Source organism: Cetorhinus maximus, chromosome 12 (assembly GCF_964194155.1).
Source record: "Cetorhinus maximus chromosome 12, sCetMax3.hap1.1, whole genome shotgun sequence".
NCBI classification, from domain to species: Eukaryota; Metazoa; Chordata; class Chondrichthyes; order Lamniformes; family Cetorhinidae; genus Cetorhinus; species Cetorhinus maximus.
Window position 1 is genome coordinate 107,137,447 of NC_135890.1, and position 26,367 is coordinate 107,163,813.

The 26,367-nt window shown below is 43.6% G+C and overlaps 2 protein-coding genes across 4 annotated transcripts in view; both read right to left on the reverse strand.

Moving 5' to 3' along the window:
• Positions 1 to 24,404, reverse strand: LOC144687818 (polyubiquitin-B-like). Of its 3 annotated transcripts, XM_078554338.1 has the most exons (4): positions 10,378 to 10,449; positions 8,844 to 9,318; positions 6,904 to 6,905; positions 1 to 1,236 (listed from the first exon to the last, which is right to left on the reverse strand). In XM_078554338.1, exons 2-4 carry the CDS (start codon positions 9,304 to 9,306, stop codon positions 769 to 771), a joined length of 933 nt encoding a protein of 310 aa, XP_078410464.1. In that variant the 5' UTR covers positions 9,307 to 9,318; positions 10,378 to 10,449; the 3' UTR covers positions 1 to 768. The 3 variants fall into 3 exon arrangements, with proteins under 3 accessions (XP_078410464.1, XP_078410463.1, XP_078410462.1); XM_078554337.1 differs by lacking the exons at positions 6,904 to 6,905; positions 8,844 to 9,318; positions 10,378 to 10,449 and adding an exon at positions 24,187 to 24,404 and having other exon boundaries at positions 1 to 1,248; XM_078554336.1 differs by lacking the exons at positions 6,904 to 6,905; positions 8,844 to 9,318; positions 10,378 to 10,449 and adding an exon at positions 2,815 to 3,031 and having other exon boundaries at positions 1 to 1,248.
• The window catches only part of LOC144687827 (polyubiquitin-B-like), a 9,323-nt gene continuing 4,330 nt past the window's right edge, over positions 21,375 to 26,367 (reverse strand). Inside the window, exon 3 of the mRNA XM_078554348.1 lies at positions 21,375 to 22,608. Within this exon, the coding sequence (XP_078410474.1) occupies positions 22,141 to 22,608 (468 nt within the window). The 3' untranslated portion in view covers positions 21,375 to 22,140. The remainder of the gene's footprint in view (positions 22,609 to 26,367) is intronic.

Here is a 26,367-nt window from a genome sequence, read left to right on the forward strand (position 1 = left end):
TTTGTATCCAAAGAAACAACTTTATTTTCAAGTAACGTTGCACATTTCAATAAAATGAACAGCCCGGGCACATAAATTCTGTTATTACAAAAGACTAAGCACACTGACTAAAGCACTTATATATTGGACATCGACATCTACTCACATAAAGTAAGGCTAAAGGAATACTTGCAGAACATTTAGCATCATTGTTCATTATATACAGTTATTTTGGGTAAATTTCAGTGTATCACAAAAAGCGTCCTATTTCTCCATTTCTCATACCAACCACCTTGTGCCACACCCGAGTGGGAATAGAACCGAAAAGAATAATCCTCATGCTGTGAGCGCACGTGCATTAGGTTAACACTGACACTCACACAACCTATTTCATAGAGGATATCCACAGACAGCAGGCTTGAGGGAGGTTGGGCCTAATCTGAATTTAGGTCCCAAAGGAAATTGCTTAGTAATCTTTGGCCTCATGTATAAAATAAAAATATGTTTCCATTCCTTCTTTGAAGGATACCCTCTGCTGCTTTGTCTGACACATTCCGTGTGGGCTATGAGTGCAGGCAGTGGCCTGCTTCGTAGACAGACACTAATATGTGCATGAACACCCCACTGTTATGAACAAGACAATCGAAGAGTGACAGTCAAAGTATCATTTACTTACTAACCGCGATGCTTAAACTCATAGAAATTGCATCAGTGGGAAAAAAACCAACAGATTTTTATCGTAGTTTTTGTGTGATATCTAACACTCATTCCATATTGGTGCTGTCTTAGTTAACCACCTCGTAGTCGTAGCATGAGGAAGATGGTGCTCTCAGACTGAATATTGTAGTCGGCGAGTGTCAGACCATCCTCCAGCTGTTTCCCTTCGCACACCAGACGCTGCTGATTGGCTGGGACACCCTCCTGCCGTTGTACCCGTGCTCTAAAATCCCGAACAGACTCAGAGGGAAGAACGTCATATGTAGATGTTTTCCCCTTGTCATTCTTCAGGAATATCTGCATGCGCTCCTCGTTCTTGACAATCAGCATGACCTCATGACTGGGAGAGACATTGTAGTCAGACAGCCTCCTGCTGTCCTGCAGCTCTTCAGTGTTTCCATTTTGCACCACCAGGCGCTGTCGGAAATGGGACACCTTGGTTCTTTCATATATCATCTTCTTGAGAGCTGACACTTGGATGGAAGGGTCGATATCCAGTTCAATAACCTCACCGGTCATAAACTTCACCCGGAGTCTCATCTTGTCAAATTTCTGTTAAGAAATGAACAAGATATCAGTGACGGAGATGCTGTGTATTGTGTATCAGTCACATAATACTATTTTGAACATGCAATACATTGTCCAGACAATCATAGAATCTAGGGAACTAATGCATTGTGTATTCTGCACCTACTGTACTCCCAACTCAGTCAAACTCCTTTAAGTATTTTATTCTCAATCGGAGCAATGCTGCACACAAAGCCATGGACTGCTGCAAATACCGAGCAGCCAGCATCTATGGACAGATCAGAGTCTTTTGGACTTGAAATATGAACTCTGTTTCTCTCTCCACAGACGCTGCTAGGTCTGTTGAGTTTTACCAGCATTTTCTGTTTTAATTCTGATTTTCTTCTGTTTGTACATTAGATTTCAGCATCGCTGCCAAATCTAGCGTTTATTCCGCAAAATTAATTGCCCTTGTGAAGGTGGTGGTGAGCTGCCTTCTTAAACCGCTGCAGTGTGTATGTGGTATAGGTCCCACAAGATGCCTCACTTGCTCAAATACAACTTTGATGTTCAGGGCAGTCACTCTCACTTCTAGAATTTATCTGTTTTGTCACCTTTGGTTCAAGTTGTAAAGAGGTGTGGAACTCAGTGGTGGTCCAAGGAGAACCCAAAATGAGATGAGTTAACATTTCAGGTGTAAATCCTTTGTGGGAATTGGAAGATATAAAAATGATCCCATTCCTCACATGTTTCGCCGGCTCACCCACGTTCCCATATCTGCAACATTTCGATGTCATGTCTGTTTTCCAGTTTGAATGAGGCAGAAACTGAGTTAGAAATATTTGTGCAACTTATATTCTGAATTTATGTTGGAGTATTGAATCTATCCGGCATCTGCTGCGCACACAGTTGCAATACTCGGTTTTGGCCACAAGAGTGACTCAAGTAACGTGTAACATGAGCCGTGAATGAACGGGCTTCACTTGTGGGGAGCGCTGAACATTTAAACAGCCAACAGCAGAGTTCTCTAAACCAGGAACGATGTAACTGTTCTTCGTTGTGCAGAATTCCATCACAGCTTCGTTCGTTTTAGACACTGCACTCATGATGAAATTAGATTTGTCAGGCTGCCCAAAACCTACATTTGCCCTGGGAATACAGGAATGATTTATCTCACTCACATCTCTCTCACTGTTTAACTTTGGTTATATTCTCTTGCACTGTCGCCACATTGAGAGGATATTATTTTATCTTAAATTGACTGTGAGATTCAATATAACCCATTCGAGCTCCCAACATAAATTCAACCTCAGACGTATCTTACTATATTGTTTTAAAAAAGCAATGACCCTTGTAATCTTAGTTAATGAATGTTTAATGTATTATTTCGAATATTTGAACAGCCCCCGTTAGAATATCTGAGAACGGGTGTCACATAAACATTAGATCTGTGTCTCCAACAGGATTGAGTTTTTCAATGATTTTCTTTCCATTCTCACCGGGTTTTAATAATATTAATTTATCAGAAATTGCATCTGAGATTCAGAACAATGCAATTTCCACACCAGAAACAGAATATTGAAATTGCCCCGAAAGGCAGAATGAACTCACAGTCCTTGCTGGAAGCACAGGTCCGGGAAAGTTCAGCTGCTGAATAATTTCTGATGCACTTTTTCTGCGCAGTTGGTCCTTTCTGTTTCCCTTCGCACCGACTCTCAGATCTGGACGGAGTATGTGAATCAAGCTCTTTGCTTCTGCTGCTCTGTATCTTGCTCTGTGCGTCTCTCCGTTAAACAACTCTGTCTGCGCGCGTCTCCGGCTCCCTCCTCCTTTTATTCTCAGACCCGGTTTCCGAACGTCGCAGCCCCGCTGTCCTCTAATTGTCGGAAATCCCCTGTTCTGTTATGAAATAAATGTGATCGGAGCTGAAGTTTCGTTTTCCGAAAACTTCTCCCCCCAGTGTCTGACAAATGATCTCTCAGCCAGCAGCAGAGCATTCTTGCTGATAACAGGAAATGGCCTCTGATCTGTTTCGTTTTCCATTTCCTTCAGTAACACAATGTAGAGCATCTTCAGCCGAAAGTGAGCCTGGAGGATTCGATGCTCTGTTGCCATCAGCCGTTTGAACAGCTGTTACTCTTAGAAATTTCATCTGGACCCAATGTTTTCTTTGAAAAACGATCTTTATTTTTAGGAGTGTGAGGTGATGCTTTTTGGGAGGACTAACACGGCAAGGGAATCCACAATGAATGGTAGGACCTTAGACAGTACAGAGGATCAGAGGGACCTTGGTGTACATGTCCATAGATCCCAGAAGGCAGCAGCACAGTAGATAAGGTGGTTAAGAAGGCATATGGGATGCTTGCCCTTGTTAGCCGAGGCATGGAACATAAGATTAGGGAGGTTATGTTGGAGTTGTATAAAACGCTAGTTAGACTACAGCTGGAGTAGTGTGTGCAGTTCTGGTCACCACCCATATGGGAAGGATGTGATTGCACTGGAGAGGGTGCAGAGGAGATTCACCAGGATGTTGCCTGGGCTGGAGCGTTTCAGCTATTAAGATAGACTGGATAGGCTAGGGTTGTTTTCCTTAGAGCAGACAAGACTGAGGGGGGACCTGATAGAGGTATCCAAAATTATGAGGGGCATAGATAGGGTAGATAGGGAGAAACCTTTCCCCTTAGCAGAGGTATCAATAACCAGGGGGCATAGATTTAAGGTAAGGGGCAGGATGTTTAGAGGGGATCTGAGGGAAACTTTTTTCACCCAGAGGGTGGTTGGAATCTGGAACACACTGCCAGAGGGGGTGGTAGAGGTGGGAACCCTCAGAACATTTAAAAATTATTTAGATGGGCACTTGAAATGCCACAGCATACAGGGCTACAGGCCAAGTGCTGGAAAATGCGATGGGAAAAGTTAGGTGCTTGATGGCCAGAACAGACACGATGGGCTGATGTGCCTGTTTCCGTTCTGTATAACTCTATGACTATCAAGCACTCATTCTAACACAGACCCTATGATGAAAGGCACTTCCTGTGACACGTCAATATAAGGAAACAGGGAAGGGATTACAGTGATATGGCTGGTATAGCAGGGTGGCATCTCCACATTGGCACCAGTGATGTAAATTATAAAATTCTTGATTTTTTACAGATTGAGGAGCAGGTACAAAAACTGAATTTGGCACACAGTGTCCTGTGTCCCGAGCAGTGATACATAGATAAGTGCTTGATGGCTGGCACAGACACGATGGGCTGAAGGGCCTGTTTCTGTGCTGTATAACCACATGACGCTACGACTCTAAGACGGTACAGTATTTCTTGGGCGGCTGCCTGAGTTGAGTTGGTTTATGTGAGATTTGGGGAGAGTGAGAGAAGGTGAAGGTGAGGTTGATGAGACCTGATTTGAATGGCAGAGCCAGTTCAAAGGACTAAGCCTCTACTCCTTCTGATGTTCTTGTTTGATTTGACAGTGCAGCAATATTGTAAAAAGCTTGTCAAATGAAAGATTGCTTCTATTCTGAACTGATAGTGAGGGTGATTGCAGATTGAACTACAGATCTAGAGCCAACCCAAAGGGGCAGTGGAGTCAGTTCTCCTCTTAAAAATTAAGTTAGACATTTTGGCTGAGATAATCATCTTAGTCTGATGTAGCATGTAACTGAGCTGGAGAGGCTCTCCATCAAAAGTGTGCCCTCAAAATGGCTGCTGTAATACCCTTTCCATGATCTTATTCTGATTTTCTTCCACCTTCTGGAAACAAATTAACTCTTGCAATTAAATGAAGCAAGGGAGTGGGGTCCCCATATTTCCCTTTCTTTGTGCCCAGTTACCATCCCTGAAAATCAGCACCAGTTTACCATTGGCAGTTCTTAACCGATCAGAGATAGGGAAGGTGAAGAGGAGAAAGGTGCTGGAGGCCAATCAGGATGAAGGTGCCGAGAAGTAAGGTGGGTCCAAACACCTCATGAGCATCAAACAGGCGCGAGCACTGATCCTTGCAGCACCCGGCTAGTTACATCCTGCCAACCAGAAAATGGCCCGTTTATTGCTACTCTCTGTTTTCTGACCATTAACCGATTCTGAGTTCATGTAATATATTAGCCCCAATCCCATGAGCCCCAATCTTTTGAAATAAACTCATTGGCGGTAGCTTATTGAATGCCTTTGGATAATCCAATTAAAATAAATCCACTGGTTCCTCCTCATCTACCCTGCAACTCAGAACCTCAACAAACCTCAACAAACTTTAACATAATGTATAGAACACAGTTTCCCTTTCATACACCCATGCTGACTTTGACCAATCAAATTATGATTTTATAAGTGCCCTATTATCATGTCCCTAATAACAAATTGTCGCACATTCCTTTCTGTTGATGTCAGGTTAACTGGCCTATACTCCTTCCTGATTCTTTCTCCCTTCGTTTCTTGAATAGTGGGTTTATGTTTGATCCTCCCAATCCATGAGGAGTGTTTGAGTATCTATTGAATCCTGCAAGACCCAGTGTGCCCACTATCTCTGTAGCCAGATCTTTTACCCCCTATGAAGGCGGCGATGGGTCCAGGGAATCTGTTGCCTTTTCGTCCCATGAATTTCTCTCGTACTTTTTTCAGGATACAATTAGATTAATCCTGGGGATTTTAATTTTCATAGCGACTGGACGAAATAAATCTGCTGTAGTAATGTGGGGGATAAGGTTATAGAATGCAGTCAAAAATATTTTCTAGATCAGTGTCAGCAACCAGCCACAAGGAGAGGTCCCTAAATCTGGCAGTAGATAGGAAACACAATCTTGGGGACTCCTGGGTGTGGCTCCAGAGAACAATATCCATCCCTCTGATTATACTGTCCTCTGCCATTACCACATTCCTTCCCCACAGCTTGCCCTCAACATTAATGGCCTCATGTATCATGGTTCTGTGGTCAGTTTTCTCATCCACCAGATTTTTTTATCATTCAGACAGGCAGCAGGAAGCCCATGCCTGTTAGATAAGGACAATGGCTGAGGTCCCCTGCACTGCACGATTGTGCTACGCTGTCTATGTTCCTATTTTCTTATCCACCTTGTGTCTCCTTACTAACCTGACCCGCAGCCACACCCTCCTGTCCCTGACCACTATTTAGACACTATGGGGCACTACGTAACTTAAGGAGTGTGACTGCCTCTTGGATGAAGTGTCCAGCTAACAGTCTTCCTCCCTAATGCCCCACAATGCCTGCATCTCGGACTGAAGCTCGACAAGTCGAAAGTTGAACTTCCTTGAGGTTCAGACACTTACTGTGGATGTGGTTGTCAGCAATTGCAATGCTGTCCACAAACTCCCACATGCTGCTGTTGTTGCAAAGCACCTGCAATGCCATCACCAGCTAACCCAGTTTTATTTATTTCATTAATTAACATTTATGCATTTAAACAACTTAGCTTATTTTGTTAACCTTTACGATATAGTTTTAAGTGATTGGTATATTGATATTTATCTGTAAATTACCCATTTCCTCCCCATGCTGTGATGTCACTTTGTGAATGCAACAAAGCCCTGAGTTTACCAGCACTTCTGGCCATTTATGAAGCAGTCATTGGCAGCATTCCCAAAAAAAACACAACTGCTTTGATTTGAAAGCCTCTTGTTGAATCCTTTGGCTGCATTGAGTTTCTGGAATGTCTCAGTCACCAGGGTGTCCCTGACATTATGCCACACCTCCAGCTTTGCATTGCAATGTGGGTGTGGTCTCTCATGATTCAGCTTTAGCACTGCATGAGAAACCACCGTCTCCACTAGCTGCACGAGATGTATGCTCACGAAACATTGATCTGTTAAAGCCTGTACCCTGATATCTTTATGTTTGGTTCCTTCACCAAGGAAGAGATTTCTGTCCCCTCCAGGGAGAGAAAACTGTTTCCCTGTCATTTCCTCCCAGTTCTGTCTGCTCCCTGGTGCACCGTGAACCACCAACTGATAAGCTTCCACCTCAGTAATTCCCTTGTCTCAAGTAAGTGCATCGGGGCAGGTGTTTGAATAAGCAAGTTGTCTCTTGGAAGTTTCTAGTATTCCAAACTGGAATAATTAGAAAAGCATATTTCCTTAATTATTAAATGTGACCAGTGTGAACTTAATTTTTGTATAAATTGCTGCCTTAGTCTCAGAATGACAAAATCACACAGTGCAGAAGAGGCCCTTTGGCCCATTGAGTCTACACCGACATGGGAGAAATCCCCGACCTACCCACCTAATCCCATTTACCATAATTAATACTCTTAGTTGATCGCTCAGTAAAGAATCAATACAGACATGATTAGCCAATAGTTCTGTGTTGTAAATCTTTATCGTTCTCACAAAAACCTGAGTATTTGATATTTTTACCCAAAGCTGTGATGCTGTGAGAACCATTGAGATTGTCCAGTCTGAGCATGTGCAGACTGAATGTTTTGGTACAATTTGTTGATCGGCTCGCCGGCTGCCTCCGTTCCTGATCCCATCAGGGCCTAAAAATCCTGCCCAGATTCTCTAACATATCATGTGAAAGGCCACAGAAGATCAACCGGTACAATATAATTAATATAATTAAACAGTGGTAAATATGGGCTGGTGATCTGGGCTGGTGTGATTCTTCAATATTGTCCATAGGTGTCTCATTCATAGCTGATTGTCCCATCAACACTTGTTAGGGTAAATGATCATAACCTAGGTTTAAATATGCATCCCGGATGGAATGCAGGGAAAGCCACAGACAATACAGACAGATAGAAACACACATTCCAATTTTTATTAAAATGGACAACTTTACTTTCAAATCACATTGGGTATTTTGGCAAATACAATGTGCAGGCCTGACATCCTCTGCTCTTACACAACACTAAGCACCCAGATTAAAGCATTCCAATGTTAAACACATACAATTTTCCAAGAACACATTAAGGTTAAAGCAATTACTTGTAGATGACCTTAAGTCATTTTAAAATGAAGCTGGAAGACACTCATTGTTGATCCTTTGGAATTTTTGGCATGGCCCCTCCTATTCAGTGAAAGAGCTTTGGAATTGCCACATCAGCTAACTAATGGTCTCTGAGAGTGAGAAGGCGTATTCGTACTGAATGAGAGACAAGTTTGGAGCTGTGGATCAGGGACTGGATCATTATTGGCCTAAATCTTCAGTAGAATTTTGAAGAGTAACAGAACATACTTTTGACCAATGATCGGCCAGGATTGATGTGAATCAAAGTATCACGAGTCAATGATCAGAATGGAACACGTTGCATTAGCAGTCCCCCCGAATCCTTCTATATTATTAATTAAGTTGCTGACCCTTGTAAAAATTGTGTCCAATGTCTTGTACCTGCATCTTTCCTCAGGTGGGAATGCAGGAAGGTGACCTGCACCCAGGCCTCAGTTGGTATCATTTCCTAGCCAATCATTATCTGTTGAATAAACTTCCTGTTGTTATGGGAACTGGGGCAGACAGGAATAAGATTCAAAAGTATCATGGACAAGTCAGTGACTGTGCAACCTGGGACTCTTACTAACTGCAGCTGAGAAAACAGGAGTATATGAAAAAATTGATCAATTGAGGCACTATAAATAATTTACTTCTGTAATAGCTAGAGTTCATGGTATAAACCGCTGCAAGTGCAGGTTAACCACCTCGTAGACGGAGCATGAGGAAGATGGTGCTCTCAGGCTGAATATTGTAGTCGGCGAGTGTCCGACCATCCTCCAGCTGTTTCCCCTCGCAAACCAGACGCTGCTGACTGGCTGGGACACCCTCCTGCCGTTGTACCCGTGCTCTAAAATCCTGAACAGACTCAGAAGGAAGAACGTCATATGTAGATGTTTTCCCCTTGTCATTCTTCAGGAATATCTGCATCCGCTCCTCGTTCTTGACAATCAGCATGACAGCATCGCTGGGAGAGACATTGTAGTCACACAGCCTCTTGTTGTCCTTCAGCTCCACAGTGCTCCCATTTTGCACCACCAGGCGCTGTTGGAAATAGGGCACATTGGCTTTTTTGTATATCATCATCTTGAGAGCCGAGATTTGGATGGAAGGGTCAACATCAAGTTCAATATCTTCACCGGTCAAAAACCTCACCTGGAGTCTCATCTTGTCAAATTGCTGTTAAGAGATGAACAGGATGTCAGTGATGGGGACACTTTATATCACGAGTCAATTGCTAAGAATGAATGAAAGAATTTAACACGCAAGACGCATTGTCCCAGGCATTGGCTGCAAGCGCAGAAGCTGAGGGGTAACTGTTGTGTAAATTTCATCTGCAATAATAGCAACATCTGGCTTCCTACATGATACCTGAATCGCCTAGACACCAATCTTCACCAACTCCTCCCTTCCTGCCAGACAAAAAGCACCAGATTCACATATCTGTTCCCCTGATTGCATTTGGCTTTGTCTTTGCTGCTCTATGCTGACTTGTTAAAATATTCAGAAACCCCCTGGGATCTGCGTACTGAGCTGCAATGCTAGCATCTGTCTGAAGTAGCCCTCAGTGAGCTGTGTAATGTGGCACAGTCTGTGTTTGGGTTCATGGGGAGATAAGAACATGGGCTTGGAAATTCTGTGAGTTTCTCTTAATCTTGCACCATAGCTTCAGCAATTCATCAATGGAGTCTAAGAGAATGGGTGTAAATGAAGGAAAATGACTGTAAGTTTCACCTTCAAATTAAAGGAACCATTTGTATAACTCTCTAAACCAGAAGACAGGGCATCCCCAGTCCAGTAGTAAAAAAAAAGTACCCTATTGTTGAGTAGAATTTTCTCTTTTGATGCAAGCGGTCTATGAATGAAATCTGTACAGTTATGACACACCAAGCAGCAGAGAGTTATTCTGTCCAGAAATGCTTCCTCTCAGATTCAGACTTACATAATGCATTCTATTGAAAAACAAAAACTACTTTGCTGATATTAGACAATGAATGTTTAATGCATTAGTTTAAATTTCCATCTTTAAAATAGCAGACAAAGGGGTGGCACATAAACATGTTAAGTTGTTATCGCCTTGTATTGTCTTCAATAACTCACAGGCTATGCTTTTTAAATTAACCTGACCCAGTTCAGAGAATATTAAGAACTTATTTTAAATGGTGAGTTTCATTCAAAATGACTTATTTTAAAACCCAGAATTAGAATATTGAAATTTCTAAATAAAAGACAGGATACCTGACAATCTTTGCCGGAAGCACAAGTCCAGGTGAATCAGAAGAAATTTGAGCTGCACAATGGGGAGAGATTCACTTCCCTGCACAGTTTGTTTTCTCTGTGTTTCTCCACACCGGCTCTCCAATCTAGTATAAGGGAATGAAATTCTGTGTGTTTCTTGCTCCGTCTCTTCTGTGTTTCCCACCGTTAAACAAGTGAGTGAGTGTCTGGCTCCCTCCTCAGTCCTTTTATTATTATTGCTGGTTTCTGAACGTCACAGCCTTGTTGCCCTCTAATTGCTTTGAACAAACAAGTGAGACCAGAGCTGGTTTCATTTCCCAAAGCCTCCCCTCAGAGTCTGGGAAATAACCTGACAGGAGCAGCAGGAATGCACCTTGCTACAGGTAACAGGTACTGAATTCCGAGTTATCTCAGTTTCAGATTCCTATCTGGTGCCACAGTCATAAACAACAAGAACAGAATCAGCTGAGCGGTGAGTCAGAGGCCTCACTGCCTGTTTGAAGCTGTGGGCAGGGCTTGAACAATACAATGTATAAAGATATAGTGCATCAGACCAGTCAGTTTAATTATCTAATGAAAAGAAATTGGCCTCAAATTGCAGGGGTCCTGCTCCACGAGTACAAGTCAAATTTGTGGAATGTCTACAAGATGGCTTTTTGGAGCAGCTTGTGGTGGAGCCCACGAGGGGACAGGCAATTCTAGATTTAGTGATGTGTAATGAGGCAGATTTGATAAGGGTGCTTAAGGTGAAGGAGCCCTTAGGAGGAAGTGACAATAATATGATAGAATTTACCTTGCAATATGAGAGGAAAAAGCTGGAATCAGATGTAACGGTATTACAGTTGAATAAAGGCAACTACAGAGGCATGAGGGAGGAGCTGGCCAGAATTATCTGGGAGATGAGCCTAGCAGGAATGACAGTGGAACAGCAATGGCAGGAGTTTCTGGGAGACACATCAAAAATTCATCCCTTGGAAGAAGAAGTATACTAAAGGGAGCACGAAGCAACCATGGCTGACAAGGGAAGTCAGGGACAGCATAAAAGCGAAAGAGAAAGCATACAATGCAGCAAAGAGCAGTGGGAAACCAGGGGATTGGGAAGCCTACAAAGACCTACAGAGGACAACTAAAAAAGAAATAAGGAGGGAGAAGATTAAATATGAGTGTAAACTGGCCAGTAATATAAAAGAAGATTGCAAGAGTTTTTTTTAGATAAATAAAGGTTAAGAGAGAGGCAAAAGTGGACATTGGGCCACTGGAAAATGATGCTGGAGAAGTAGTAGTGGGGAACAAAGAAATGGCGGAGGAACTGAATAGGTACTTTGCGTCAGTCTTCGCGGTGGAAGACACGAGTAACATCCCAAACGTTCAAGAGGGTCGGGGGACAGAGGTGAGTATGGTGGCCATTACCAAGGAGAAGGTGCTAGGAAAACTGAAAGGTCTGAAGGTGGATAAATCACCTGGGCCAGATGGATTACACCCCAGAGTTCTGAAGGAGATAGCTGAAGAGATAGTGGAGGCGTTAGTGGTGATCTTTCAGGAATCACTGGAGTCAGGGAGGGTCCCAGAGGACTGGAAAATCGCTAATGTAACCACCCTGTTTAAGAAGGGAGTGAGGCAAAAGACGGGAAATTACAGGCCGATTAGCCTGACCTCGGTCATTGGTAAGATTTTAGAGTCCATTATTAAGGATGAGATTTCAGAATACTTGGAAGTGCATGGTAAAATAGGGCAAAGTCAGCATGGTTTCATGAAGGGGATGTCATGCCTGACAAATCTGTTCCAGAAGGCCTTTGAAAAGGTGCCGCACAGGAGGCTGCTCAGTAAGATAAGAGGCCATGGTGTTAGAGGCAAGGTACTAGCATGGATAGAAGATTGGCTGTCTAGCAGGAGGCAGAGAGTGGTGATAAGGGGATTCTTCTCAGGATGGCGGCCGGTGACCAGTGGAGTTCCGCAGGGGTCAGTGTTGGGCCCACAACTTTTCACTTTATACTTTAATGATCTTGATGAAGGAACTGAGGGCATCCTGGCTAAGTTTGCAGATGATACAAAGATAGGTGGAGGGACAGGTGGTATTGAGGAGGCGGGGAGGCTGCAGAAGGATTTGGACAGGTTAGGAGAATGGGCAAGGAAGTGGCAGATGGAATACAACGTGGGCAAGTGTGAGGGCATGCACTTTGGTAGGAAGAATAGAAGTATAGACTATTTTCTAATTGGGGAGAGAATTCAGAATTCTGGAGTGCAAAGGGATTTGGGAGTCCTAGTCCAGGATTCTCTTAAGATTAACTTGCAGGTTGAGTAAGTAGTTAGGAAGACAAATGCAATGTTGGCATTTATTTCGAGAGGACTAGAATATAAAAGCAGGGATGTGCTGCTGAGGCTTCATAAGGCTCTGCTCAGACCACATTTCGAATATTGTGAGCAATTTTGGGCCCCGAATCTCAGGAAGGATGTTCTGGCCCTGGAGAGGGTCCAGAGGAAGTTCAGGAGCATGATCCCAGGAATGAAAGGCTTAACATATGAGGAACGTTTGAGGGCTCTGGGTCTATACTCAATGGAGTTTGGAAGGATGAGGGGGGATCTGATTGAAACTTACAAAATACTTGAAGGCCTGGATACAGTGGACATGGGGAAGATGTTTCCATTAGTCGGAGAGACTAGGACCCGAGGGCACAGCCTCAGAGTAAAGGGAGGACCTTTTGGAAAAGAGATGAGGAGAAACTTCTTTAGCCAGAGAGTGGTGACTCTATGGAATTCATTGCTACAGAAGGCTGTGGAGGCCAGGTCAGTGCGTGTACTTAAAACTGAGAGAGATAGGTTCTTGATTGGTAAGGGGATCAAAGGTTATGGATAGTAGGCGGGAGAATGGGGTTGAGAATCTTATCAGCCATGATTGAATGGTGCAGCAGACTCGATGGGCCGAATGGCCTAATTTCTGCTCCTATGTCTTATAGTCTCATGCTGTTAGGTAGAGGAAAACCCCTTTCCCTTTCCAATCACAAGGCCAAGGGGTTAATGTCACTTCGATGTCATGGTGGATGCTCAGAAACTGTAAGAGTGCTTTAGTGGACAGATCCATCCTAATCTTTGCTTTGTTTATAACATCTGAAATCCCTCTGTGACTATTCTCACATGATCCTTTTTGCTTCTACTGTGGACTCGAGCTTCTATGCCTCCCGTGTTCCTTTGCTGCCCCAGGTAAGAAGTACAAGGTTTGTGACATGTAAACCATCTCCACCAATCAATACATTTTGATTGTCTTTTTCTAAAAGAAAACTTAATACTTTGTCAAATCCCACGTGTGCACACCCCGGTTGAATTACAATTCATCCTCAGACCCTTCCTCTAGCATCGACATGGTGCATCCTGTGTGACTTCAGCCAAGTTAGAGACAGGCTGTCCAGATCAGTGTTGGAAATTTTTGTCCAGCTTTGCCTTAACACATCCTCCAGCTGAACACCACTCCACTACTCGTGTTTTGATGGAGGTTCCAACCTGTATTTTACCCTCTCCTCCTCCAACAATGGAAACAGCAGCAGAGCCATATCACAGCCGTAATACAGCCATGCCACAGCCATATCACGGCAATATCGGAGCCATGTCACAGCCGTACCACTGTCATATCACAGCCATATCACAGTGATACCTCCACCGGATGTTCCCAGCATCACTGATACCAGTCTTCAGCCAATTGAATTCACTCCACGTGATATCGAGAAATGGCTGAAGGCACTGGACACTGCACAGAGTACGGGCTCTGATAATATCCTGACAATAGTAATGAAGACTTATGCTCTAGGACTTGCTGTGCCCCTATCCAAGCTGTTCCAATGCAGCTACAACAGTGGCATCCACCCGGCAATGTGGAAAATTGCCCAGGTATGTCCTATAAACAAAATACAGGTCAAAACCAACTGGGCATATGACCGCCCCACCAGTCTACTCTTGATCATCAGCAAAGTGATGGAATGGGTCATCAACAGTGCTATCATGTGGCACTTGATTAGCAATAACCTGCTCACTGACACCCAGTTTGGGTTTGGCCAGAGTCAGTCAGCTCCTGACATCATTACAGCCTTGGGTCAAACGTGGACAAAAGGATTGAAGAGAAGAGATGAGGTGAGACTCACTGCCCTTGACATCAGGGAAGCATTTGATTGAGTGTGGCATCAAGGACCCTTAGCAAAACTGGAGTCAATGGGAATCAGGGGGAAAGCCCTCTGTTGGTTAGAATCATACCTAGCACAAAGGAAGATGGTTGTGGTTATTGGAGGTCAATCATCTCAATTCCAGTACATCACTGCAGGAGTTTCTCAGGGTAGTTCCTAGGCCCAACCATCTTCAGCTGCTTTATCAATGACCTTCCTTCCATCATAAGGTCAGGCGTGGGGATGTTCGCTGACGATTTCACAATGTTCAACACCACTCGTGATTCCTCAGATACAGAAGCAGTCCATGTCCAAACGCAGCAAGACCTGGACTATATTCAGGGTTGGACTGACAAGTGCAAGTAACATTCACACCACACAAATGCCAGGAAATGACCAACACTAACAGGAGAAAAAGTAACCATCGCCCCTTGACATTCAATGGCATTATCATCGCTGAATCCCCAACTATCAATATCCTGGGGGTTACCATTGACCAGAAACTGAACTGGATTAGTCATATCAATACTGTGGCTATAAGAGCAGGTCAGGGGCTAGGAATTTTGTGGAGAGTAACTCGCTTCCTGACTCCGCAAAGCCTGTCCACCATCTACAAGGCACAAACCGGGAGTGTGATGGAATGCTAATCACATGCCTGGATGAGTGCAGCTCCAACAACACTCAAGAAGCTTTACGCCATCCAGGACAAAGCAGCCAGCTTGATTGGCACTCCATCCACAAATATTCACTCCCTCCACCACTGACGCACAGTGGCAGCAGTGTGTACCACATAGAAGATGCACTGCAGGAACTCACCAAGCCTCCTTACACAACACCTTCCAAACTCATGACCAATACCATCTAGCAGCAGAAACATATCAAGAGCACCACCTGGATGTTCCGCTCCAAGCCACTCACTATCCAGACTTGGTCATATATCGCTGTTCCTTCACTATTGGTGGCTCAAAATCCTGGAACTCCTTCCCTAACAGCACTGTGGGTGTAACTACACCACATGGATTTCAGCAGTTCAAGAAGGCAGCTCACCACCACCTTCTCTAGGACAATTAGGGATGGGCAATAAATGCTGGACTATCCAGCAACACCCATATCCCATAAGTGATAAAAAGAAAACCACAGCCATATCACAGCCACACCACAGCCGTATCACAGGCAGACCACATTGCCAGCACCGACAGCCATGAAGGCAAATTGGAGTTATAGTTCTTTAAAGTACACTGTTGGGCTCCTCACTGTAACATAATCTTTAGCTCCTCTTGTTTACAACTACGATCACCATCAGGTCCACATGGGATATGTTTGGTCCAGAAGATGGGAGTCTCCTTCGCTTGGTCCGTTGTCCGTCTAGGGATGGTGGGGTCTGATACACACTTTGCCTAAGGGACTACCCTTTTTGCTGACTCTGCTGGGACATCAACCCCCTAAGGAATATATAGTTTCCTGGATGGAATTTACCTTGCCATTTGGACCGACATAACTGGATATAATTATCAGGTGGGCTCATCAGCATTATTCTTACTAAGATAAAAGCAAAATACTGCGCATGCTGGAACCTGAAAGAAAACCAAAAACTGCTGGAGAAACTCAGCAGGTCAGACAGCATCTGTGGAGAGAAAAAGCCAACGTTTCGAGTCCAAATGGCTCTTCATCTTCAGTTCTGAAGAAGAGTCATCTGGATTCGAAACGTTGGCCCTTTCTCTCCACTGATGCTGTCAGACCTGTTGAGGTTTTCCTGCAGTTTTGGTTTTTGTATCATTATTCTAACGTTGTCTCCTGGGTTGTTTACTCACACATTTTTCTATTCACCACTCTCCCCAATTTGTCTCAAAGTGACAAATGAGGAATGTCTAAGGGCAGAGTAGTTTCAGACTCTGACATAAGTATTTTCCATTGAAACTCTCTGATTAAACATACTGCATTTCCTTCCTTCATTCATCATACTTATTGCCTTCGTTCCAACTGTTTGGATAGCCACCTTTAATCGCTCCATGGTTTTTCCACACGTGTACCCTCCCTGACTCCCCAGGAATCACTTGGGGTTTGTTAAATGCGATATCGTGGTCACTAAAGTTGGACCAATCAAAGAAATCGCTTTTCTAACCTGGATTGCCAAAATACACTGGTTGAACTCTTCCAGAATATGGATGGCTATTAACAGGTGGCTGATCTTTAATGTTTGGGCCCATATCTTCGACTGACCGTCAATCCAGATTTTTCTGTAAAATAAAACAAAATACACCAACTTCTGCGGGTGAAACTTTTCTTTTGGACACAGGTGAGTAGTTAAGGGTTAACAAAATTGCCTTTCTCTTCTGTGGCCTCTATTAACCCTATCAATTCTGCATAGGAGTGAATCAGCTGAACCCTCTCCCTTTGAGCACTGCCTTTGTAACGCATACCTCTGCTGGCATTTAGCCTTCCTGGGCAGGGCTGGCTCCCAGATTCAACTCCTCCTCCAGCATCCCCTCGGAGGTGGTACTTCTGGATCTCATTATTGGGTCTGTGGGCCTGATGCTGGCTGCTTTTCCTTTCTGCAAATGTTCCCCCTTAAATAGTTTCACCTGATTAATATGAAACCATGTATCCCACTTTGTAATTTGGACAGCATACACCATTGGGCTGGCTTTATCCACAATGCTGTATGGCCCCTTGTATACAGATTCAAACAGACCAACTCTTGCATCATTTCATGCCTTAACTTGCTGACCTATATCCCACTCTTGTGGTTTGGCTTTTTGTAGGAGCAATTTATTAACACAATGCCCCTCCCTATGTTGCTTGCAGCCTAATTGTGGAGGCCTTGCAAGGCCACATAAGATCAACTGGTTCAATATAATTAATATAATTAAATTGTGGAAATTATGGGCCGGTGATCTGGGCTGGTGTGATTCTTCAATATTGTCCATAGGTGTCTCATTCATAGCTGATTGTCCCATCACCACTTGTTAGGGTAAATGATCATAACCTGACTTTAAATATGCATCCCGGATGTAATGCAAGGAAAGCCACAGACAATTCAGACGGATAGAAACACACATTCCAATTTAAAATAAAGTTTTACTTTCAAATCACATCGAATATTTTGGCAGAAACAACATACAGGCCTGATATCCTTTGCTCTTGTAAAACACTAAGCACCCAGAATAAAGCATTCCAATGTTAAACACTTACAATTCTCCAAGAACACTTTAAGGCCAAAAGGAATTACCTGTAAAAGTTATTTTAAAATGAAGAAGGCAGGCAATCATTGTTGATCTTTATATGGGGAATATTTGGCATGTCCCCTCCTATACAGTGAAACATTTTTGGAATTGCCCCATCAGCCATCTTATGGTCCCTGTGAGTCAGGAGGTGAATTAGTACCGAATGAGAGATGAGCTTGGAGCTGTGTACTCATTAGGATCTCAACCAATATTAGTTTCACTCTTCAGAAGAATCTTTAAGGTTAACAGAACATGCTTTTGACCAATGATCAACCAGGGTTGATGTAAAATGGTTCTGTACATCCTGGCACCGGCAACAAGAGAATCCCAGTGACCCAGTGCACTGGGACTTTTGAAGATGATGATAATTTCCTGCTTCTGCCCCTTCTCATCACCCCCATCCTACTATCTGGCACGAAATGCAAACTGCAGATGGTGTAACCATGGACCTCTTGCTTCCCACCCTTGCCCCTTCTTCACCTAACCTTCCACTTCTGATTTTGTGATTTCTGATACCCTAGAACTGCCCACTTACACAGGCACAGCAGCCCAAGGAGCAAGAGAGAGAGCAGCAGCCACAGCACTGATGAAGAGGTTCTATCCACTTAACTTGGTGCTCAGATACTGCCACTGTGCGCACCTTTTAGAGGCCACTACAGATTTAGATCAGCTTGTGGTGACTCACCAGGTATGAGTGGCCTGCAAACAGGCCAGGGGCAAAGGATGGTTTGTTTGTCAGCTTACTGGAGGGTGAGGTCACAGACAAGTGTTACTGCAGTGGACTTGGTGAGGATCTCGATGGGACAGCATACAGGAGAATACTAAGGGGCATGCACACTGAGGTACTTGGTACATTGGCTGGTCTGGAGCAGGAGCACAGCCTTCCTATCACTGTCAGGGAACATGGAGGGGTCTGACACCAAGTTGGCATAGTTTATGGTGCAAAGCTTGCCCTATCCGCAGCCACTACTCCATCTCTATCTCACGTTGCAGACCCAGGGGCACTGGCACAGAATCACAGAATTATTACGGTGTAGAAGGAGGCCATTTGGCCCATCGTGTCTGCACCGGCTCTCTGAGCATTTTAACTTAGTGCCAATCTCCTGCCTTTTCCCTGTAACCCTGCACGTTGTTTCTATTTAAATAATCATCCAATGCCCTCTTGAATGACTTAATCGAACCTGCCTCACCACTCTTCCAGGCAGTGCATTTACTGCGTGAAGAAGTTTATTCTCACCTCACATGTGCTTCTTTTGCAAATCACTTTAAAACTGTGCCCTCTGGTTCTCGATCCGTTAAGAAGAGGGAACAGTTTCTCCCCATCTACTCTGTCCAGTCCCCTCATGATTTTGAAAATATCTATCAAATCTCGTCTCAGCCTTCTCCTCTCTAAGGAAAACAGTCCGAACTTCTCCATTCTTTCCTCATAACTGAAGTGTCTCATCCCTGGAACCATTCCCGGTGCCTTATCAATTTTAAGTACCGACAGCTTATCCAATATCTCCTCCTGATCAATTTTAAACCCTTCTTGTGACTGGGTTTCCTTCTCTGTCACTATGGCCTGGGCAACATCTGCCTCGTAGGTAAAGACAGATACAAAGTACTCATTTAACAGCTCAGCCATGCCTCTTCCCTCGATCTGTAAATGCCCTTTTTGATCCCTCAGTGGCCCTACTCCTCCTTTTACCACCCTTTTACTCTTGGTGTGTTTATAGAATACTTAGGGATTTCCTTTTAGTTAGCTGCCAGTCTTTTTTCATAATCCCTCTTTGCTTCTCATATTTGCTTTTTCACATCCCTTCTGAACCTTCTGTATTCAGCTTGGTTCTCAGTTGTATTTGCTACCCGATACCTGTCGTAAGCACACTTTTTCTTCTTTAACTTAATTTCTATTTCCTTTGTCATCCAGAGAGCTCTGGAATTGTTTGTCCTACCTTTCCATTTTGAGGGAACATGCCTTGACTGTGCACAAACCATCTCCTCTTTGAAGGTAGCCCATTGTTCAGCTCCTGTTTTTCCCACCAACCTTTGGTTCCAGTCCATCTGGTCCAGCTCTGTTCTTGCCCCATTGAAGTCCGTTCTCTGTCAGTTGATTATTCTTACTCTGGTTTGACCAATGTCATTTTCCACCGTCATCCTAAACCTTATGATACAATGATCACTGTTCCTTAAATGTTCCCCCACTGTCACTTGATCTACTTGGCCCACCTCATTCCCAAGAACGAGGTCTAGCAGTGCCTCCTTTCTTGTTGGACTGGACACTTACTGCTGTAGGAAATTCTCCTGAACACAACCTAGGAACGCTTGTCTCTCACTGTCCCTTTCACTACCACTATCCCAGTCTATATACGGGTAACTAAAGTCCCCCGTTATAACTACTCTACAATGTTTACACCTCTCTGTAATTTCCTTGCAGATTTGTTCCTCTATATCCTTCCCACTAGCTGGTGGTCTGTATATTACTCCGAGCAATGTAATTGCACCTTTCTTATTCCTTAGCTCTAGCCAAATCAATTCCGTCCTTGATCCCTCTGACACATCCTCTTTCTCCAGTACTTCATAGTCTCCTTAACCAAAAATCCTCCTCCTTTGTTCTCTTTCCTATCTTTTCTGAACACCTTCTAATCAGGAATATTTAACACCCAGATCTGCCCTTTCTTAAGTCAGGTCTCCATTATCGCCACAACATCATAATCCCACAAGACAAGCGTTGCTGTAAATCCCTAATTTTATTAATTATGTGCCATGCATTCACATATGTGCAGTGTAACCCTGATTTAGTCTCCATTGCTTGCTCCTTTAATCTGACACCATCTATTAATTTAGTATTCTCTTTGTCTTTTCTTAATTTTATTAACATGGAGAAAGGGTAATCCTTTCATTTGTAAATTTAAACAGTATTTGCCATAACTGGCACTGCTGTCCCCATACTTGTTGCAGCCTTTGTGTGGACAGGGCACCAAATCCTCCGTCTTCCCTGTCAGAATACAACAATACTCTGGAAAATCCAAGAATCCCAGAAACACTCCAGAGTACCTTCAAGACACTTTACAAATGCAGAAGTTCCTCATGTTAGCTTACCTGCAACTTGGGTGTTTGGCCCTTCAAAGAATGCGAGTGCTAGACCCATCTTGTACGTCTGCACCTGATGTTTGCAGGCTGCTGTATGAATCTGTTGTCTGGGCCTGAGTGAACCAAATTCAATATCCCTGGTGTCACATCAGTAGTTGGACTGGGTGACAACAGGACAGCGTCGATTCACAGCTCACATGTAGGGGAAACCCTGGGTGTGCTCTTTTACGAATGGAACTCCGTACAGGAAGCAGCCGCAGCCAAATGGTATATGGCATGACTAAAATGAATTCTATGCTCTTTGTGTTTGAAGTCCCTTGATTAGGCTCCTTGACATTGTCAGCAGCTGCCTCAATGCACTGAGGCTAATCTCAATCTGGTCCCTAATGAGTCCTCAGTGTATCAATCAGAGTTATTTCCTTAAAACTCTTGGTTCGGTTAAATCAAAGGAAAATGGTTTCAGATTTTGATCCCTGATGTAACATACATAGATTCACGGACAATTCACATTTACAAATTTTCACAAGGCAGAAACAACACAACAGCATTTAGATTTGTATCCAAAGAAACAACTTTATTTTCAAGTAACGTTGCACATTTCAATAAAATGAACAGCCCGGGCACATAAATTCTGTTATTACAAAAGACTAAGCACACTGACTAAAGCACTTATATATTGGACATCGACATCTACTCACATAAAGTAAGGCTAAAGGAATACTTGCAGAACATTTAGCATCATTGTGCATTATATACAGTTATTTTGGGTAAATTTCAGTGCATCACAAAAAGCGTCCCATTTCTCCATTTCTCATACCAACCACCTTGTGCCACACCCGAGTGGGAATAGAACCGAAAAGAATAATCCTCATGCTGTGAGCGCACGTGCATCAGGTTAACACTGACACTCACACAACCTATTTCATAGAGGATATCCACAGACAGCAGGCTTGAGGGAGGTTGGGCCTAATCTGAATTTAGGTCCCAAAGGAAATTGCTTAGTAATCTTTGGCCTCATGTATAAAATAAAAATATGTTTCCATTCCTTCTTTGAAGGATACCCTCTGCTGCTTTGTCTGACACATTCCGTGTGGGCTATGAGTGCAGGCAGTGGCCTGCTTCGTAGACAGACACTAATATGTGCATGAACACCCCACTGTTATGAACAAGACAATCGAAGAGTGACAGTCAAAGTATCATTTACTTACTAACCGCGATGCTTAAACTCATAGAAATTGCATCAGTGGGAAAAAAACCAAGATTTTTATCGTAGTTTTTGTGTGATATCTAACACTCATTCCATGTTGGTGCTGTCTTAGTTAACCACCTCGTAGTCGTAGCATGAGGAAGATGGTGCTCTCAGACTGAATATTGTAGTCGGCGAGTGTCAGACCATCCTCCAGCTGTTTCCCCTCGCACACCAGACGCTGCTGATTGGCTGGGACACCCTCCTGCCGTTGTACCCATGCTCTAAAATCCCGAACAGACTCAGAGGGAAGAACGTCATATGTAGATGTTTTCCCCTTGTCATTCTTCAGGAATATCTGCATGCGCTCCTCGTTCTTGACAATCAGCATGACCTCATGACTGGGAGAGACATTGTAGTCAGACAGCCTCCTGCTGTCCTGCAGCTCTTCAGTGTTTCCATTTTGCACCACCAGGCGCTGTCGGAAATGGGACACCTTGGTTCTTTCATATATCATCTTCTTGAGAGCTGACACTTGGATGGAAGGGTCGATATCAAGTTCTATAACCTCACCGGTCATAAACTTCACCCGCAGTCTCATCTTGTCAAATTTCTGTTAAGAAATGAACAAGATATCAGTGACGGAGATGCTGTGTATTGTGTATCAGTCACATAATACTATTTTGAACATGCAATACATTGTCCAGACAATCATAGCATCTAGGGAACTAATGCATTGTATAATCTGCACCTACTGTACTCCCAACTCAGTCAAACTCCTTTAAGTATTTTATTCTCAATCGGAGCAATGCTGCACACAAAGCCATGGACTGCTGCAAATACCGAGCAGCCAGCATCTATGGACAGATCAGAGTCTTTTGGACTTGAAATATGAACTCTGTTTCTCTCTCCACAGACGCTGCTAGGTCTGTTGAGTTTTACCAGCATTTTCTGTTTTAATTCTGATTTTCTTCTGTTTGTACATTGGACTTCAGCATCGCTGCCAAATCTAGCGTTTATTCCCCAAAATTAATTGCCCTTGTGAAGGTGGTGGTGAGCTGCCTTCTTAAACCGCTGCAGTGTGTATGTGGTATAGGTCCCACAAGATGCCTCACTTGCTTAAATACAACTTTGATGTTCAGGGCAGTCACTCTCACTTCTAGAATTTATCTGTTTTGTCACCTTTGGTTCAAGTTGTAAAGAGGTGTGGAACTCAGTGGTGGTCCAAGGAGAACCCAAAATGAGATGAGTTAACATTTCAGGTGTAAATCCTTTGTGGGAATTGGAAGATATAAAAATGATCCCATTCCTCACATGTTTCGCCGGCTCACCCACGTTCCCATATCAGCAACATTTCGATGTCATGTCTGTTTTCCAGTTTGAATGAGGCAGAAACTGAGTTAGAAATATTTGTGCAACTTATATTCTGAATTTATGTTGGAGTATTGAATCTATCCGGCATCTGCTGCGCACACAGTTGCAATACTCGGTTTTGGCCACAAGAGTGACTCAAGTAACGTGAAACATGAGCCGTGAATGAACGGGCTTCACTTGTGGGGAGCGCTGAACATTTAAACAGCTAACAGCAGAGTTCTCTAAACCAGGAACGATGTAACTGTTCTTCGTTGTGCAGAATTCCATCACAGCTTCGTTCGTTTTAGACACTGCACTCATGATGAAATTAGATTTGTCAGGCTGCCCAAAACCTACATTTGCCCTGGGAATACAGGAATGATTTATCTCACTCACATCTCTCTCACTGTTTAACTTTGGTTATATTCTCTTGCACTGTCGCCACATTGAGAGGATATTATTTTATCTTAAATTGACTGTGAGATTCAATATAACCCATTCGAGCTCCCAACATAAATTCAACCTCAGACGTATCTTACTATATTGTTTTAAAAAAGCAATGACCCTTGTAATCTTAGTTAATGAATGTTTAATGTATTATTTCGAATACTTGAACACCCCTCGTTAGAATATCTGAGAACGGGTGTCACATAAACATTAGATCTGTGTCTCCAACAGGATTGAGTTTTTCAATGATTTTCTTTCCATTCTCACCGGGTTTTAATAATATTAATTTATCAGAAATTGCATCTGAGATTCAGAACAATGCAATTTCCACACCAGAAACAGAATATTGAAATTGCCCCGAAAGGCAGAATGAACTCACAGTCCTTGCTGGAAGCACAGGTCCGGGAAAGTTCAGCTGCTGAATATTTTCTGATGCACTTTTTCTGCGCAGTTGGTCCTTTCTGTTTCCCTTCGCACCGACTCTCAGATCTGGACGGAGTATGTGAATCAAGCTCTTTGCTTCTGCTGCTCTGTATCTTGCTCTGTGCGTCTCTCCGTTAAACAACTCTGTCTGCGCGCGTCTCCGGCTCCCTCCTCCTTTTATTCTCAGACCCGGTTTCCGAACGTCGCAGCCCCGCTGTCCTCTGATTGTCGCAAATCCCCTGTTCTGTTATGAAATAAATGTGATCGGAGCTGAAGTTTCGTTTTCCGAAAACTTCCCCCCCCAGTGTCTGACAAATGATCTCTCAGCCAGCAGCAGAGCATTCTTGCTGATAACAGGTAATGGCCTCTGATCTGTTTCGTTTTCCATTTCCTTCAGTAACACAATGTAGAGCATCTTCAGCCGAAAGTGAGCCTGGAGGATTCGATGCTCTGTTGCCATCGGCCGTTTGAACAGCTGTTACTCTTAGAAATTTCATCTGGACCCAATGTTTTCTTTGAAAAACAATCTTTATTTTTAGGAGTGTGAGGTAATTCTTTTTGGGAGGACTAACACGGCAAAGGAATCCACAATGAATGGTAGGACCTTAGAAAGTACAGAGGATCAGAGGGACCTTGGTGTACATGTCCATAGATCCCAGAAGGCAGCAGCTCAGTAGATAAGGTGGTTAAGAAGGCATATGGGATGCTTGCCCTTGTTAGCCGAGGCATGGAACATAAGATTAGGGAGGTTATGTTGGAGTTGTATAAAACGCTAGTTAGACTACAGTTGGAGTAGTGTGTGCAGTTCTGGTCACCACCCATATGGGAAGGATGTGATTGCACTGGAGAGGGTGCAGAGGAGATTCACCAGGATGTTGCCTGGGCTGGAGCGTTTCAGCTATGAAGAGAGACTCGATAGGCTAGGGTTGTTTTCCTTAGAGCAGACAAGACTGAGGGGGGACCTGATAGAGGTATCCAAAATTATGAGGGGCATAGATAGGGTAGATAGGGAGAAACCTTTCCCCTTAGCAGAGGTATCAATAACCAGGGGGTATAGATTTAAGGTAAGGGGCAGGATGTTTAGAGGGGATCTGAGGGAAACCTTTTTCACCCAGAGGGTGGTTGGAATCTGGAACACACTGCCTGAGGGGGTGGTAGAGGTGGGAACCCTCAGAACATTTAAAAAGTATTTAGATGGGCACTTGAAATGCCACAGCATACAGGGCTACAGGCCAAGTGCTGGAAAATGCGATGGGAAAAGTTAGGTGCTTGATGGCCAGAACAGACACGATGGGCTGATGTGCCTGTTTCCGTTCTGTATAACTCTATGACTATCAAGCACTCATTCTAACTCAGACCCTATGATGAAAGGCACTTCCTGTGACACGTCAATATAAGGAAACAGGGAAGGGATTACAGTGATATGGCTGGTATAGCAGGATGGCATCTCCACATTGGCACCAGTGATGTAAATTATAAAATTCTTGATTTTTTACAGATTGAGGAGTGGGTACAAAAACTGAATTTGGCCACACAGTGTCCTGTGTCCCGAGCAGTGATACGTAGATAAGTGCTTGATGGCTGGCACAGACACGATGGGCCGAAGGGCCTGTTTCTGTGCTGTATAACCACATGACGCTACGACTCTAAGACGGTACAGTATTTCTTGGGCGGCTGCCTGAGTTGAGTTGGTTTATGTGAGATTTGGGGAGAGTGAGAGAAGGTGAAGGTGAGGTTGATGAGACCTGATTTGAATGGCAGAGCCAGTTCAAAGGACTAAGCCTCTACTCCTTCTGATGTTCTTGTTTGATTTGACAGTGCAGCAATATTGTAAAAAGCTTGTCAAATGAAAGATTGCTTCTATTCTGAACTGATAGTGAGGGTGATTGCAGATTGAACTACAGATCTAGAGCCAACCCAAAGGGGCAGTGGAGTCAGTTCTCCTCTTAAAAATTAAGTTAGACATTTTGGCTGAGATAATCATCTTAGTCTGATGTAGCATGTAACTGAGCTGGAGAGGCTCTCCATCAAAAGTGTGCCCTCAAAATGGCTGCTGTAATACCATTTCCATGATCTTACTCTGATTTTCTTCCACCTTCTGGAAACAAATTAACTCTTGCAATTAAATGAAGCAAGG